This window comes from Arachis stenosperma, chromosome 5 (assembly GCF_014773155.1).
Source record: "Arachis stenosperma cultivar V10309 chromosome 5, arast.V10309.gnm1.PFL2, whole genome shotgun sequence".
In the NCBI taxonomy this organism is placed as follows: domain Eukaryota; kingdom Viridiplantae; phylum Streptophyta; class Magnoliopsida; order Fabales; family Fabaceae; genus Arachis; species Arachis stenosperma.
This window is the reverse complement of record NC_080381.1, coordinates 13,443,600-13,459,841: the sequence shown is the minus strand read 5'-3', so window position 1 is coordinate 13,459,841 and position 16,242 is coordinate 13,443,600. Positions and strand designations below refer to the sequence as shown.

General features: G+C 32.4%; 2 protein-coding genes across 3 annotated transcripts; both read left to right on the top strand.

Moving 5' to 3' along the window:
- The first annotated feature begins 318 nt into the window (after positions 1-318).
- On the top strand, positions 319-6,335 carry LOC130981657 (uncharacterized). 2 transcript variants are annotated; one of them, XR_009086973.1, is made up of 15 exons: positions 319-766; positions 848-929; positions 1,657-2,154; positions 2,391-2,559; positions 2,666-2,818; positions 3,840-3,937; positions 4,138-4,229; positions 4,531-4,601; positions 4,699-4,834; positions 5,031-5,090; positions 5,191-5,256; positions 5,418-5,494; positions 5,587-5,657; positions 5,885-5,942; positions 6,087-6,120. XR_009086973.1 is itself a non-coding variant. In XM_057905280.1 (15 exons), exons 1-15 carry the CDS (start codon positions 543-545, stop codon positions 6,207-6,209), a joined length of 1,995 nt encoding a protein of 664 aa, XP_057761263.1. In that variant the 5' UTR covers positions 321-542; the 3' UTR covers positions 6,210-6,335. The 2 variants fall into 2 exon arrangements, 1 of the variants encoding a protein (XP_057761263.1); XM_057905280.1 differs by having other exon boundaries at positions 321-766; positions 5,174-5,256; positions 6,087-6,335.
- A 2,707-nt stretch (positions 6,336-9,042) lies between these two features.
- LOC130982588 (protein FMP32, mitochondrial-like) lies at positions 9,043-12,286 on the top strand. The gene is made up of 8 exons (XM_057906626.1): positions 9,043-9,310; positions 9,499-9,787; positions 9,958-10,089; positions 10,177-10,236; positions 11,427-11,503; positions 11,587-11,643; positions 11,756-11,822; positions 11,917-12,286. Exons 2-8 carry the CDS (start codon positions 9,599-9,601, stop codon positions 12,034-12,036), a joined length of 702 nt encoding a protein of 233 aa, XP_057762609.1. The 5' UTR covers positions 9,043-9,310; positions 9,499-9,598; the 3' UTR covers positions 12,037-12,286.
- The last annotated feature ends 3,956 nt before the right edge of the window (positions 12,287-16,242 follow it).

Below are 16,242 nucleotides of genomic sequence, written 5' to 3'. Positions count from 1 at the left end.
GCAGATAAAACAACGAATGAAAAGGTAAAGAGAGAACGCACCAAAGAGATCAAATTTGGCAAGAAACTCGTTTTCATGGAGTAAGAAAAAGAAGAATAAGAGAAGAAGAGGAAGAGAAGGAGGAGAAGGAGTAACGCGAAGCACTCCATAAAAATCGTATATGGGTCAGCCTGTGTTTTATTAAGTTTCTCCCAACTTGTAAGACTTGTAAACCAAATAACTTGTATGTGTAGGGCTCATAAAAAAAATAACAATTCTACCTACTATTTCTATAGTAATAATGTAATAAAGTAAGAAGGAAAAAAAAAAGGAATAGCAGAGACCGTACATCGTAGAGAACCAAAGAGAAGTAGAGACACGTTGTTTGGGATAGACAACACAGACCGTGACGCGTGAGGGTGGCGACTGGTCACAGTCCCATAAGAAGAAAGTTGAAAGCAGAAGGCAGAGTCAGATAAAGAAAGGGTTGGTTCGGTCAACGGAAAACACACGGACACCGAAATTCGAGAGAGAGAGAGAGAGAGAGAGAGGTTGATTGATCGATGGCGGCTGCGACGACGTCGTATCTGTCGCCGACGCAGAAGTACGCTGCAGGAGCCCTCTTCGGGCTTGCCCTTCACCAGGCCCACCTTCACCAGACCCACCCCCTTGGTTTGCATTTCTATTCCGACGACGATCAACCCTCCACCAGCGACTCCGCCGCAGTTTCCGAGGATCCCCACCTTTGGGTCCACCACTCCTCCGGTCTCCTCCACCCCGTTTTCAAGTATTTCCCTTTCCCTTCCAATTCACAATTGACTTTGAGTCCATCATATTCCTCCATTTCCTTCAGTGTGTTGTGATGCAGGTATCTAGATATTGATTCTGGGGCTTGGTCTGGACTTGAGGAAACTGCTGGCTCTTCTTCTGCTTCGCGTCATGTGGGACCCGTAAGTGCATTCTTTAATCTTTAGCCTCACTCGTAGATGCTCATTATGAACAATTCACCAAACATGCCTTAACTTGCACTGATAGGTCTACATCTTCATATCATTCTCCTTTGTTCTTTTTAACACTCAATTTTGTTTATAGATGTGTGAACTTGATGTTCCTCTTACTCATGAATACCGCATCAGCAGCACAACATCGTTCATGGTTGTCATGTCATAGAAATAACTTTTCAGAAATATATAGAATATAGGGTGGGTTTTTTTTTTTTTTTTTTTTTAAAAGGGGGGGCTAGACAGCTGGAAAAAAGCTGAAAACATTTGTGGCAGACTAACCAAACTAGCATGACAATGGGATGGATTGACAATAATGTTAATGGCAGATGGCTCCACTTCTTTCTGTCTGGATTTTGTTGCTGCAAGGCACAATTCCTTTCGTTCTTAACTGTTACATGAGATAGAGAGCAGAGAAATGAGAGAGTGATTGTATTGATCTCATTGTGTGTCTTTATATACAGGCTACATTAGCAGAGTATAACTAACATGCTAACCAACGAGTGTAACTAACTATTAACACACTAACTAACTCAGTAACTTAAACTACAAGTTACTGATTAATTAATACAAATACAAGTAGTGGCTGATATTAACTCCTCATTCATGTATTCAATTTCTAATGATATCCTTTTTCACCATTGTATGACTAAAAGAAAATTCATGTATGTCACAGTTCTTGAGATTATTATCAGCAGATTTCGATGATGATTCTCAAAGGTCAGATCAAGAACTTGCTTTGTCAGAAGCTGTTGATGCAATGGCATGTACCCTGGAAAAAATTCAAGAGTCTTCAGTGTCTAAAAGAGAGAAGATCCGCGAATACGAGCACCAATGTCGTGAAAAGTTTTCAAATTCAGAAGCTCCATCAGAGTCTGAGAAGGAAGATATGCATTTCGAAACTCCGCACATGCCTGAAACACCTTATTTTGATTGTAAAAACCCACCTCAGGGATCTACTATTAGCAAAATTGATGAAAGTCCAATTGAAGAGGTAACAATGCTCAGCTATCAAAGGAAAATAACAGTTCTCTATGAACTGCTCACTGCTTGCTTGTCAGATTTAGGTGAAGGAAACAAGAAATATACTCGTAGAAGAAGGGGTTATGATGCTCGACAACGTGTGGCTCTTCGCTTGCTCACAACTTGGCTTGATATCCAGTGGAAAAAAATGGTTTGTAAAATGAATATATTAAATGTTGCTTTATGTGTTTGGACAACAGCTTGTTATAAGTTGAAGTGATCATGGTATTTATATTGTTTGCACAAGAGATCAGAGTAAGAAAAGGTTTTGGTGGGCAACATTGACTGTGCATTCATCCTAGATGTCTAAGTTGCATATTGAGCTTAATTTTATATATAAATGCAGTAAGTTTCCTGAAATTTTTCATTGAAATGTTAACTTTGCAGGAAGCCATTGAGACTATAGTTGCCAGTTCTGCAATGGCTTTAATTAAAGAGCAAGAATCAAATAAAGAGGAATCTCAATCAAAAGAAAGCAAATGGGCTAAATGGAAGCGAGGTGGTATTATAGGTGCAGCTGCAATAACAGGGGGAGCTTTAATGGCTATTACCGGTGGTATGAATACCTTAAAGTCTTTTCTATGTCCATGAGTATATGATTTCAGAATGAGTCAATTTTCTTGTGGATATTATTCTTTTCCCTTTTTTTTATTCATGAGTAGGATTAGCTGCCCCAGCAATTGCTGCAGGACTTGGTGCCATGGCTCCAACTTTGGGTACTTTGATCCCTATAATTGGAGCTGGTGGATTTGCTGCAGCTGCTAGTGCTGCTGGAACTGTTGCTGGTTCTGTTGCTGTTGCTGCATCATTTGGAGGTATATATTTTCCTATATTTGATTGGGTTTACTTTCTTTCTTGTGCTATGCTAATACATCTATGCTATAAATAGAAATTAAGTTAGTCTCTTTTAAGTATTTTCTCTGTTGTATAAAGATATTTTTCATGTACACCATGACACCAGGTCACTATTAATATGCTTGGCTGGATTTGTTTCTAAGAATAGGACAGGACAAGACACTGATGGATAGAGACACAAAATTTTGTGTGCTTGTATTCTGTTTGGTGATAAACTAGAACAAATTATGAAAATTCAATTTATTCTCATTTTTTTTTCATTCAAAAAATTTGAGATGAAAAATATAACAATAAAAAATATAATTATGAAAAATTAACAAGAATAATGAAAGAAAAAATAAAAAATAAGTTGTGTCCCTTGTTAGTGTATCCGTGTCCTTCCTGTCAGGATGGACACAAAATACACTAATTCAGTGTCTCTGCACACATTGTCTCTGTCCATGTCTCCTCTACCAAACACGATTTTGTGTCTTAGTGTCCCTGTCTCAGTGTCCTGTCTCTGTAAACAAACGCAACCCTTGTGTTCATGCAGCCTTAGAGATCTGTTGTATTCAATATAGGGTAGTTTTGGGTTGCGTGCTGATAAAAATGTATTGAATTTTTTTTGTACAGTTTATTGATTGGCATGATTACAATAATTGCTTAAACTAGATAGGTTAATAATTTCCAGTCAAGCTGCGAAGGTAACTCTTTAATTTGCCTTTTTTCAGACAAGGTGTTACAAGGGATATAAGGGAATTTGATTTAAATTTAGAACTGTCTAGTGGAGTGGTGCATGGTCATTAATACCTCCTGTACTGTATTATCCTGAAAACAGTTCATTTGAACTGTTGACCTTCATTTTACCAAAGTTTTTAATGTGCGTCTATTGTGATGACACGTATATCGTCTATGGGATACTAAGTTATTTGTATTTCTCTATGATGTGATGTACATCACTTAGGTGATGAAAATTTTAAATGTATCTCTTTGTTTTGCTAGCTGCTGGAGCTGGACTTACTGGAACCAAAATGGCTAGGAGAGTTGGGAGTGTGGATGGGTTTGAATTTAAAGCTATAGGAGAAACCCATAACCAAGGTGTAAGTTTTTATTGATTTCAGTTTCCTACTTTCTAATGATGTTTTTTCCTAAACTAAAGATTTTTGTAGGTGTTTATGCAAGACCATGCTTGCATCAACTTTGACTGCTCTTTTTTCCCCTTTTTTTTTCCTTTCCAATTTCAACTTCTTAGTTTAGTTTATCATTTCATAATAGATTCTTGTTCAACTTCTCCATGCAGAGGCTAGGGGTTGAGATCCTGATCTCTGGATTTGTCTTTGAGGAGGAGGATTTTATAAGGCCATGGGATGGATTAAATGACAACCTGGAGAGGTACATACCTTTGCCATTTAATGTCTCCTAATGCCGTTGTTTTTATAATTATTTAGGTAAAAAAGTTGATGTAATTTAATATTTTCCTTGAATACAATTTTCATTGGCCATGGAAGGTAGTTTCAGCTTGAAAAGTGCTTTATGTTGATAGGTGTTGATGGAAAATTATCTTATTATACAATATCTACCTTGTGTTGCTTCAGCTTCTCCTTATTTTAAAAATGGTAGTGTTAATAATACACTAATGACTGATTATCCTACCATAACAAGTCACAATTCATATGCCCTTGTGAAAAGCTAGGTATGCACTGCAGTGGGAGTCCAAGAATCTAATTGCCGTGAGCACTGCGATTCAGGATTGGGTTACTTCAAGTAATTGGTTTGAGTTCAGGCTTCTAGTACAATTTTAGTTCGTATCATATTCAGGTATAGTTATGGATGATCTCAATATTACTCTTATTTGCATTAGGAATTGCGATGGAGCTGATGAAGCAAGGTGCAATGATGACTGTTATGAGTGCACTTTTAACTGCATTGGCTTGGCCAGCTACCTTACTTGCAGCAACTGATTTCATAGACAGCACGTGGACAATCGCTATTGACAGGTTAAATTTTAGTTCTTGATTGCAAGTAGAGTTGAACTTTTACTGGACACTACACAGTGATGTCATTGAATGTTATTGAGCTGTGATAATATATAATAAACTTCACCTTAGACTAATTTGAATTGGTTTAACTTTGAGGGTTCTTACCATAGTTATTTTGAGCACAAAGATTTCTAATATATTTCATAATTTTCAGATCAGACAAGGCTGGAAAGTTGCTTGCTGAAGTGTTGTTGGGAGGATTGCAGGGAAATAGGTATTAGCTTAATTCAAAGTTTGTCTTAATTCAGCTCCGAGAAAACTGTTGAATGTATAATATTGTTGATCTGTGAGTTTTAGGCCTGTGACACTTGTAGGTTACTCACTTGGGGCCAGAGTTATTTACAAATGTCTAGAGTGCTTGGCTGAAACAGAACACAGTGGTAGATATTTCCACTCTTCTTTTCCTTGTCTGATGTTATTTTCCCTTACATGTCTGTTAACCATATCAACTACTTATCAGTATCCTTAGTATTTACATACGATTTCGTTGTGTGGGTACCATGCTCAATGATTTAAAGGTGCTTCTCCTTTTGATTGCCAGCTGAACTAGTAGAAAGAGTTGTTCTTCTTGGAGCACCCATTCCAATCAAGGATGAGAACTGGGAAGCAGCTAGAGAGGTGAATTTTTGTAGAAATAGTATATATTTGAATCTCATCCAAAACTTTATGATGTAAATATAGTTTTCTTCTGAGATCATGGTATTCTGTAGATGGTATCAGGAAGATTTGTAAATGCTTATTCAAGGAATGACTGGATGCTTGGAGTTGCTTTCCGTGCCAGGTACATCAAATTAACATATTGACCAAATAATGCTTTCTAAACTCACTTCAGATTAAGGAATGCACTATGATCAGAATTGCTTATTTTCATTTTTAGTGTAACAGCCTTGTCTAATTTATTTGTTTTTCTTTTGCTAATTTTAGTGCATGATTAGAATATTAGTACATGGTTGCTTGTTTTTAATGGAGAGAGAGGTTGAGAGTAATCTACTTTTTGATTTTATGCAGTCTGCTTTCTCAAGGATTAGCTGGAATCCAACCAGTTGATATTCCTGGTATCCAAAATGTGAGATTTTTATTTTACCTTCCTGCCTAATGCCTATGCTTGCAAGTTGATATCTTAAATTCTTATTCAATTAGTGGCAGCTGCTCTCTTAGTTCATTGGATTTGGATGTTTCTGCTAAAATAGTTTTTATTTGGATTTGGCAGGTTGATGTGACAGATCTTATTGACGGTCATTCTTCTTATCTTTGGGCCACACAAAAGATCTTAGACCAACTTGAATTAGATTCCTACTATCCTGTATATAATAGCATTCTTTGTCATTTCTGATCACCCCTCCACCCTCTCTTTTATTCCTTGTTTGACAGTGGAGCAAGTACATAATATGGGGATGTGGAAACTACTTAATACATATAAAGAAGGATACAAGAGAAATGAGAAGATATTTTAATGCAATCTAGTCTTTAAAAATTAAAAGAGTAGCGTGTAGAAATAGTAAAATATATTTTAGTGACTAACTTTTCATTAATTTATTTGGGGATCAAATATTTAAATTGATGAAGGTCATAATAGTTGAATACTATTTATCCAACAACTTGTCCGATGCCTGCCACGGCTACGTGAGCGGTTTTAAGAAATAGATCTAAAATTTAATCTAACCATTTTGTTAAAAATAGAATCAATTAAAATCTGATTTAGCGTAGTTTTAATGGATTTTTGGTTTAGATTGAATTGGATAAGTGGTTTAATTTAGATATATTTAAATTTAAACATTTTTAATGGATATAAAATTAATTTTATTTATTTATAAGAATTTAATTTTAATATATTTTTAGTATCAATATGAAAAGTAATTAATTTTATTGTTGTGACGTATAAAATTAGACAATATATTAAAGGTATGTCTAAATTAAGCACAATAATTATACGCTTATTGAATATGTCACATTATATAGATTATTGAATATGTTACATTATATAGATTATTAGATGAAAATCAAAGGCTAATATGAAAGAAGAGTATTAATAGACTCTAATAAATATAGAATATCTTAATACATAATAAATATTTTAAATGACAATACTTTGATACACAATACTTTAAATGGTAATAAAATCTTTTATTTTTAAATAATTAAATATAAAATATATAAATATAAAAAATATGAGTATTCTTTATTCATTAAGATTAATTATTATGCAAGAAATTTTTATAATATTAAAAAATTATATTAAAATAATATTTTAAATTATAACATAAAAATATAAAATAATTAAAATTTTATTTTATATTACTTGACAAATAATTAAATTTATTCAAAATTAGATTATTTTATTTTATATTATATATAATACATGAAAATATTAACTTTTTTATTTTTAAATTATTTTAAAAAAATAGAATAAATAATATAATTCTAAATACATGCCTTTACATTATATATTTAATTATATTAGTAAAACTTAAACTAATCAAACTTATGCAATTAAAAATATTGAAAAAAGATAAGCCAGATAAAAGTATTGAAAAAAAATTCTATCCAAATGCAACCTAAATCAAGATAAAATAAAAAATAAATGAATTTTTTTTCAAATAAAATAGTTTATCAAATTTAGTTTTTTTTTTCGGTTCACCCAATAAAAAAAATTGTTTTTTTTTATAAAAAAAGAGACATAATTTGAGTCCAAATCTAAAACCCAAGTTAAAATTGAAGTGTTGAACATATCCAAGGGACTCTCTAACTCATTAGCACCATCTATTAGTGTTCATAGATCGATTCGCATATCCGTGGTATTTATCCAAATCTGATTCAAAAATTACGAATATGGATCCGATTCACAAGCCTGTCGAATCTGATCCGATTCGATTTGCATACTAATAGGATCGGATTGCGGAATTGTGTAAGTATTCGCATATCCAATCCGCATATCCGCGTATCCGCAAAAATAAAAAAATAAAAAAAATATTTTTTTATATTTTATTTCAACTAATAATTATCATATATATTGTATTATTTTAATTTATTATTTAAAAAATATATTTAATATTATTTTAAGAGTAAACATATTTAAAAGAATAGAAAAAAATAAATTTTATTGATATTTTTTAAGAAAAATAAACTTTTAAAAATATTTTTGTATCTTGCAGATATATTCGATATCTGATCCGATCCGATCCGCAAATGTACATATCGAATAAGATCAAATCCAAATTTAAAAAATGTGGATACTAAATCTGATCTGATCCGATCTGTATTCACCGCATCCAGAAAAAAGCAAAGAGAGGAAGACGATGGAAGCATGTGTAGTAGCAACTTATGGTGCGGCCTCAAAGTGCACCCCACTTAAGTTTTCCTAACTTATTAGTATTTAATTATGTAAGTTTGATTAATTTAAGTTTTATTAATATAAGTAAATATATAATGTGATAGATATATATTTAAAATTATATTATTTATTTCATTTAAAAAAAATAAAAAAATAAAAAATTAATATTTTCATATATTATATATAATATTTTAAATAAATTATATTTTAAAAATATTTTGATAAAAAATTATGTTATAAAATAATATTTTTAACAAAAATAGTTAGTTAATAAATTTTAAATATAATAATTTAATTATTTTTCAAGTAATATAAAATAAAATTTTAATTATTTTATATTTTTAAGTTACGGTTTAAAATATTATTTTAATATTATAAAAATTTTTTACATAACAATTAATCTTAATGAATAAAAACACTCATATTTTTTGTATTTATATGTTTTATATTTAATTATTTAATAATAAAAAAATTTTATTACCATTTAAAATATTGTGTATTAAAGTATTGTCATTTAAAGCATTTATTATTATGTATTCTATATTTATTAGAATCTATTAATACTCTTTTTTTATATTACTCTTTTTTTATATTAATTTTTAATTTTTATCTAATAAAATCTAATAGTTTATATAATATGGCATATCCAATAAACATATAATTATTGTGCTTATTATAAACATACCTATATATTAAAATTAAATTTATTCATAACAAATTTGTAAGCATTTTAAACTTTATTGGATAGAATGGATAGTTTTCTCTATTTATTATATATCTATTTCATTCATTCATACTTAGAAGCAACTTATTTGATCAACTTATTTACATATCTATAGAAAATAATTTATTTGATCAACTTATTGAACTTAAGTAGTTTACTTGAAGGGAATGGATGGAAATTGCACGTGAAGAAACCTAGGAAAAATTGCCGTGAGAAATAGTACACCATCGTTTCGATTCAAAATAGGTCTGCCATCGTAGAGCCATGTACTTGCAAGCAACCGCGAATCCATTTCCTTTTTAAGTTCCCACCGATTCAAAAGTACCGATTACTCCTTCCCTTATCTTAATCTGTATTTCCTTGTCCTTTTCACATTCAGGTAACTCCATGAAATCTCTCTTTTTCTGCCTCTATGCCTTTCCTTCTCATCTTGTTTGGTTTCCAGAAACTGGATTGATTTGTGAGGAATCAAAATCAAATCTTGTAAAAAATTCTTCTGCTTTCTTGGCTTCTTTCATGTTGATTAATTTTCCGTCCTTGGATTCTGTTTCTTCTTTGTTTGAATAGTGGCTGAAAACAAGGTTTCTATATCCGAATTGGGATTAGTGCACATTTAGGCTCGAATATTCCTCTTTGCTTTCAATTTCTTATTTTTGAGGAAATTGTAATGGCCGCCGCTGCGGCTTGCAAGCGATTGGCACAATTGGGAACGAGGTCGGGGATTGCCATGCCCATAACACAATTTTCGAGCTTTGGGGCCTCAAAGTCGTTCTCTTCCAACTCAAGTCTCAGATCATTTTCCCAATTGGTGAAATCAAATGGACAGCGGTTGTTCCTCGTTGATACATTAGCCCTTGTAATTTACGTTAACCTTCTTACCAATTTTTATTTTTCTCTTTTTTCATGGCCTTTTTGTTCACTTATTTTGTTTTCTAATTAGTTGCAAATTTGCAATTTTAAGAACGATTGAATATGTTAAGCTGTTATGAGTGGTTTGTTCATTGGTAATCGTTTTCTGCTTTCTAGGTTAGGAAACTTGAGGGGCAAGGATTGCCCACAAAGCAGGCTGAGGCGATAACTGCTGCCATAACTGAAGTTTTGAATGACAGCCTGGAAAATGTATCAGAATCATTAGTATCAAAAGCAGAGATGCAAAGGGTGAGGCCCATGTTTATATTGTTCTTTATTTGGCTCCTTTGTGAAGTTTACTACTCTTTTGGAATCTAAGATACTGCTTTTTTTTAGACTGAAATGCTCCAAGAGTCCAGCCTGTCCAAATTCAAAGCAGAAGTGCAGAGCTCACAGGTAATTTGTGTTTACATTTATGGTATAGGTGCACATGAATGAGATGAAACAAGTATTCTAAGTGATAGTTAGAATATTGCTGACTAATGTAGGTGACATAAATTACAGTAATCCATAACAGAATCCTTTTTATATTTGTGTGTCGATGTTGGGGATTAGGATACATGTGTATCCCACTTTTCTAGCTGTTATTTAGTAATTACAGAGCATGTGTTTTTAGTTGTTATTCTGGACAACAATGATACATTCTATTACATTGATATGATTGTTAAGTTACCTCATTGAATGATATTGCAATATCAGGCTAACATCTTAGTTCGTTGTCTTTTTATGTAGCTAGGTTTCTCATGTTACTTTTATCCTGTTTGACACCAGGATAACTGAAGAATGACATTCAAAGGGAATTATGTTAATTGCCAATATATAATATTTGCACCTGAGTATATGGAAAGCAAAGGATGAAAGAGGATACATTCCATAAATTGCTTTTTCTAGCATTTAAAATATGGCCTCTTGGACTAGATATTGTGATGGAACTTCTTAAAAACTCCATTTGGTTAACCCATAGATTTGACATCTTCTAATCAAACGATTCAAATATTTGCCTTGTAGAAATTGTTTGTGTCTGTTTCTTGTGAGGTATTGTATCTTTGGATAATGATTGTAATCTTCCTCAATGTTCATCTCATTTAATCATTAAATTGATAGTTTTGTTTTTATTTTTTTCAAAAAGTGAGAGCTATACATGTCTTCGAGAAATTCTCTATTTGTTTCTTGTGGTATTATGTTTTTAAGTAACGATTGTAATACTCATGGAGCATGTCTCATGTTCTCATTTATTCATAAGATGAGAGATTTCATTATATTGATATATATCTATGTCTTGGCATCTTAAAGTAGATACATGGGTTTAGGGACCATGAATAATTCAAATTGTTATTGTTATTGAAACAAATCATGTGGTAATATATATATATATATATTGAAAGTTTGATTTGGTTCTTTGCAATGTTAATATGTATAAAAAGTGGTTCTAAACTATGGAAATTATGTTGGTTCTTGTTATTTATTTATTTATTTTTTTACACTTCTTGTTTTCTCTTCTCATTTTTTCTCATTTTCTTGTTATGTTGAGGTTGTCAATTTGCACTTGTCTTGTGCTGTTATATGATGGAAAATTTATGATGTAGGGACATCATTACTCCTTGCTGCAACAAGAGACTGAAAAACTAAGGAATGATATAGAGAAGATGCGCAGTGAATTGAGGTCCATTTTATTTTTAAATCAGCTACTAGTTTCTTTTGTCATTTTATGCTCCTTAAGGTGGAACTTGATGGATTGTGATGCAGGTATGAGATAGATAAAGTCACAGCTGGGCAACGATTGGATTTGAATCTTGAAAGGGGGTAAGAATTAGGAAAGAAAACATGCCACTTTTCAGGCACTATGGAACTTTGTTTCATTGCAATGTCTCATTTTTTTCTTAATACTATAACCAATGGTTCTATGTAAGTGCAGGAGAATAAGGGAGGAATTGTCTAATCAGAGTGCCGAAACTAACAATCTGGCTAACAAACTTGAGAGAGTAAGCAAACAAGTGAACTTCAAGAAGGACTTCTCAGTTATTATCTTGCCACATCATTTTAATTTGTTTCTTTTTTCTTTTCAATATTGTCCAGGAGGTTCATGCTCTAAGGGCACAGTTAGAAGCAGCAAAATATGATGTTATAAAATATTGCATAGGAACTCTTGTCTCAATATCTGCTGTTGGACTTGCTGTTCTCCGCATCTTGATGTAACCAGGTTGTATTCCAAATTAACAAATATTGTATGTTCTATAAAGAGCAATTTCACCGAGTCACTGTAATACAGAATTTGAGGAGCAGAAGATAGAAGCTCCCATTAGACACCAGAAGGGGCCATTTTTTTAAGCCCTATTCTTTTCATATTCTTTTGTTCATTTGCTTTCCATTGCTTGTGGAACATTTCCTCAATTTGTACTTGCCTGTCAAACTTGGATTATATAGCAATATTGGATTGAAGTCTGAATTTGTTTACTTTATCACTTTAAGATAGTTGTCATTGTCAAGGTAGACAAAATCGCAAGTTGGCTCGTGGAAACGTATGAGTTTACGTTTCTTCTCTCTCTCTCTCTCATGCTTCTACTACTCGAGTTACTGGAGTTGCTTATGTACAGAAACACTGGGGAAAGTCACAGAGTTGTCGGAATCGCGGTTCTGCTTACGACCTATGTTTTGAGAAGAAAGTTGGTCCAAAGCTTAGTTTTGTTGTGCAATGCAGAATCCAACTTGGATCCGAAGCATAATCTGCTAAGGTGGTGTTGGAACCTTAGATTTTCTTCCATTTTTCTCTCTCTTTGCTTCTAATGTGTGTAACCCACCATGTCTTTTTTTCTATTTCATCACTTTGATAGGTGTTATTCTATTAGAAGAGGGATAAGGATATGTCTGGAAATAAGTTTATTGTTTTGAACAAAAACAATAAGAGGAAGTACAGAGAGAAGAGAGTGGCGATGCAACTGAGATGATTAATAAAATTGGTTTATTTTATTTTATTTTTCTTTTGGGAACTTAACTCTTTTTCTTGTTCTTTTCCTTTTGAATTTGGTTGTTTTTTTTTTAGTATCTCTTATTGATTTTTTTTCATATCCTTTCATGATTTGCTTTATTGTTTTTAGTTAAATGAGCCTTGTCCATTGTTTTTGTCCAAGTCAGTGTCTTGGGCTTATAGCATATACATATATAATTATGAATTACTTAGGAATTAACCCAAAAAAATTATGAATTACTTAGGCAAAAAAAAATTATGAACTACTAAATTGTTTCTTTTGTTAGAAATAATTTGACAATTAATTATGAAATTTATTTTTATTTGTTAATTTTTTTATATATTTTTTTATAATTTACGAATCATGTTTATGTTTTGCCTTACATGAATTATGATTTTATTATAGTCATCTGAGTTAAAGTAAAAGCTACATGAATTATGATTTTATTATAGTCGTCTGAGTTAAAGTAAAAACTACGAATTAACTACTCGGTCATTGTTATTACCAATTGTCTAATGCCATTTCTCAAATTCTATCATATCTTGGCCCTTGAGCCTTCTTCCTGATAAATTCAAAGTAAATCGCACAACATAGGTTATTTTCATGATGAATTAAAATATTATTTCCTTTTTTAATATATGAATACATTTAAAGCCCAGGTTCAATTTTAAACAGGAGTGCTGCATCTTCTCAGTTTTATACAGCCCAGTTTATCCTTGAAGTCTTGTAATTTAGTAGTTGATTGATTAGTTCTTACAGACCCAAAAAATAAAAGAATAAAAATAAAAATAAAGGAAAAAATATTACGTAGTTCAATAGCTGTCAAGTTAAGTTTAGGCCCGAGTTTGGATTTCCGATATAATTATTCAATCTCATTAGGTAATCAAGAGGGTGTTGAGTCAATTCCTGCTAATTCCTATTAGGCTAAACCTCAAAATCCAATAATTAGGAAAAAAATATTCTCCAATTATTTCTTGTAACATTCTACTACACAGAGCTTTACAGCTAGGATGTAAAACAGAAGTGACGAGACGCTACGACTTCTAAAAGTAAAACATATATATATATATAATATAATATAATATAATTAAAAATGGTTTATATCTAGGAGTCTTTTGAAGGAAAGTTAATAAAAAGTGTTAAAAGAAAAGCGCATCACTCACGTAAGCGATAAACGTAAATTCAATAGGATACGAGTAACATAAATACATAAAAGAAGAGTTTCAAGATACAGATAACAAAGCCTCTGACTCGACTCGCGAAGTTAAGACCGGCCAGAGTATATATACGTACATATACATAAGAATCCCAAAAGAGCCCAAAATACAGTTTACAAAACCTGTTTCTCCAAATCAATCTCTAAAAGGGATAAAGAAATATTTACATATATAGTGGAGATATACAAGTATCTATATATAGGATTTGGATCCTCTAAAGTTTGAATTTTACTTTAGAGAGTAAAGTGTGATCTTCTACCTTTGAATAATTTCTCTTTCATATTTATTCTTGGTCTCACCTATGAAATCAATGGTGAGAGATCATACTTTACTCTCTTAAGTGAAATTCAAACTTTAGAGAATCCAAATATCAAAACCAAAATAAAATCCCAAAACACAAAGATCTTCGCTTTCAGAAGCTCCCAGTATGCCTCAGCGAGGTGCTTCACGTCTTGCATCTAAAAAAAATAAAATATGTACCCGGTTCTCAGCATGGTAACGGTGCCCACATAACTAACATATAGGGTCCTGGAAAAACCGAAGGCGATCCTAGAACTTCCGACAATAGATTCAAACTTAAAACTAACATTGAAAACAATAAGCAGGGTGAGGTATCTAAGGATTCTTGATTCTATCTCAATTTCTAACTTAACTCTTGAGTTTATCGCCTTTCCTCCAATCCTCTGAAACACCAGTGCACATACAAACAATGCATACGAGGAAATTACAAGTAGTTTACAGTTACAACAATCAGAATATATATCAGTTAAGCATGAATATCAGTTACGCAAACCCAAGAATGCAAAACCAAACAAGTCACTCAAATGCATATGATGCATGCCTTTCCTAATGGTCGTGAGCTCACGTGTCGATTACTTTGTCAGAACCCGACACATCCGGTAGCTAACCCGGATATTGTCCTCTTTAAAATCGATGGGCGGTACACCACCACGAACCTCGAAAGATCTTCAATTGAAAAACAATACACACACGTGGGCAGTAAACCACCACGAACCCCACATAACATTCTCTTTTAAAAACATGTGAGTGATACATCACCACGAACCCTACATACATCTCGACACTGGACAAGTGGTAAACCACCACGAACCTTGCCAGATCAAGCTTAAAACAATTTCATTTTCAAATTCATTATAAATCATTTATTGATATCCATTCATAACCATATCTCATTCATCATAAATCTTAACATCAATATCATCTTTGTCATACTATATTCATTATTTTTCAACAAAATCATTTGTCGTTATAACTCATCCCAAACCTCTATCCTCTACTCCATTGGCTCTAAATTCATGATGGTAAACACCACTTTTTAATTCACCCACTACCTCTTATGCTTACCCCAAAGTATAAACACTAGCTATCGTACTTTTCATAGGTTTTACAGAGGTTTGCAAGGTTAGAGGAATGGTTTAAAACATTAAAAAAACACATTTTTAGAAAAATAGGAGTCTGCGTACGCGACACTCTGCTCGTATAAGCAGGAATCAATTTTGGGCACTCTCGCGTACATGTTACTGGTTCGCATACGCGAGCCCCTCAACCCGAGAGCTATGTCCGCGTTGCGTGTGCCCCTCGCATACGCATGCATAGCAGAAGTTGCAAAAATGTTGCTATGTCCAGAATTCCTGTTTTGTACACTAAACTTTGGACGCGCACAACTTTTTCGTTTTAAAATATTTTTTTATTCGTTCTTCAAACGGTGTAAACCTCTCAGACCAAATTTTCATTCTAGACAAGTTTGATAAAAAAAAACGGAGGTCCGGAGGCCGAGTTATAACTCGTCGAAATTAGTCAAAAATCTAAGATATCTTTAAAATTCCAAACCTCAACTTTCAAAATTTTTATACCTCAAACCCCTTAAAAACTTACCAAATTTGCATCAACCAAGTTAATCATTCCTCAACATCCCTCATTTACTCCATAACACACCAATTCACATTTATAATCATTTCACACAATAATTCATGTTCAAACAACATTATACATAATCATTAACTTCATGTATATACACTTCATCAATCTCCATAAAATTTACATTATTTCACCAATAACAACCTTAATTTACCAAACCTCATAAATACCAACCAATCCTAAATCATCAACAACATCCACATCTCAATAAACATCATCATTGTCATTTATCAATCTCATATACCAAGTTAAACATATCATTCATAATAGCATCAATCACA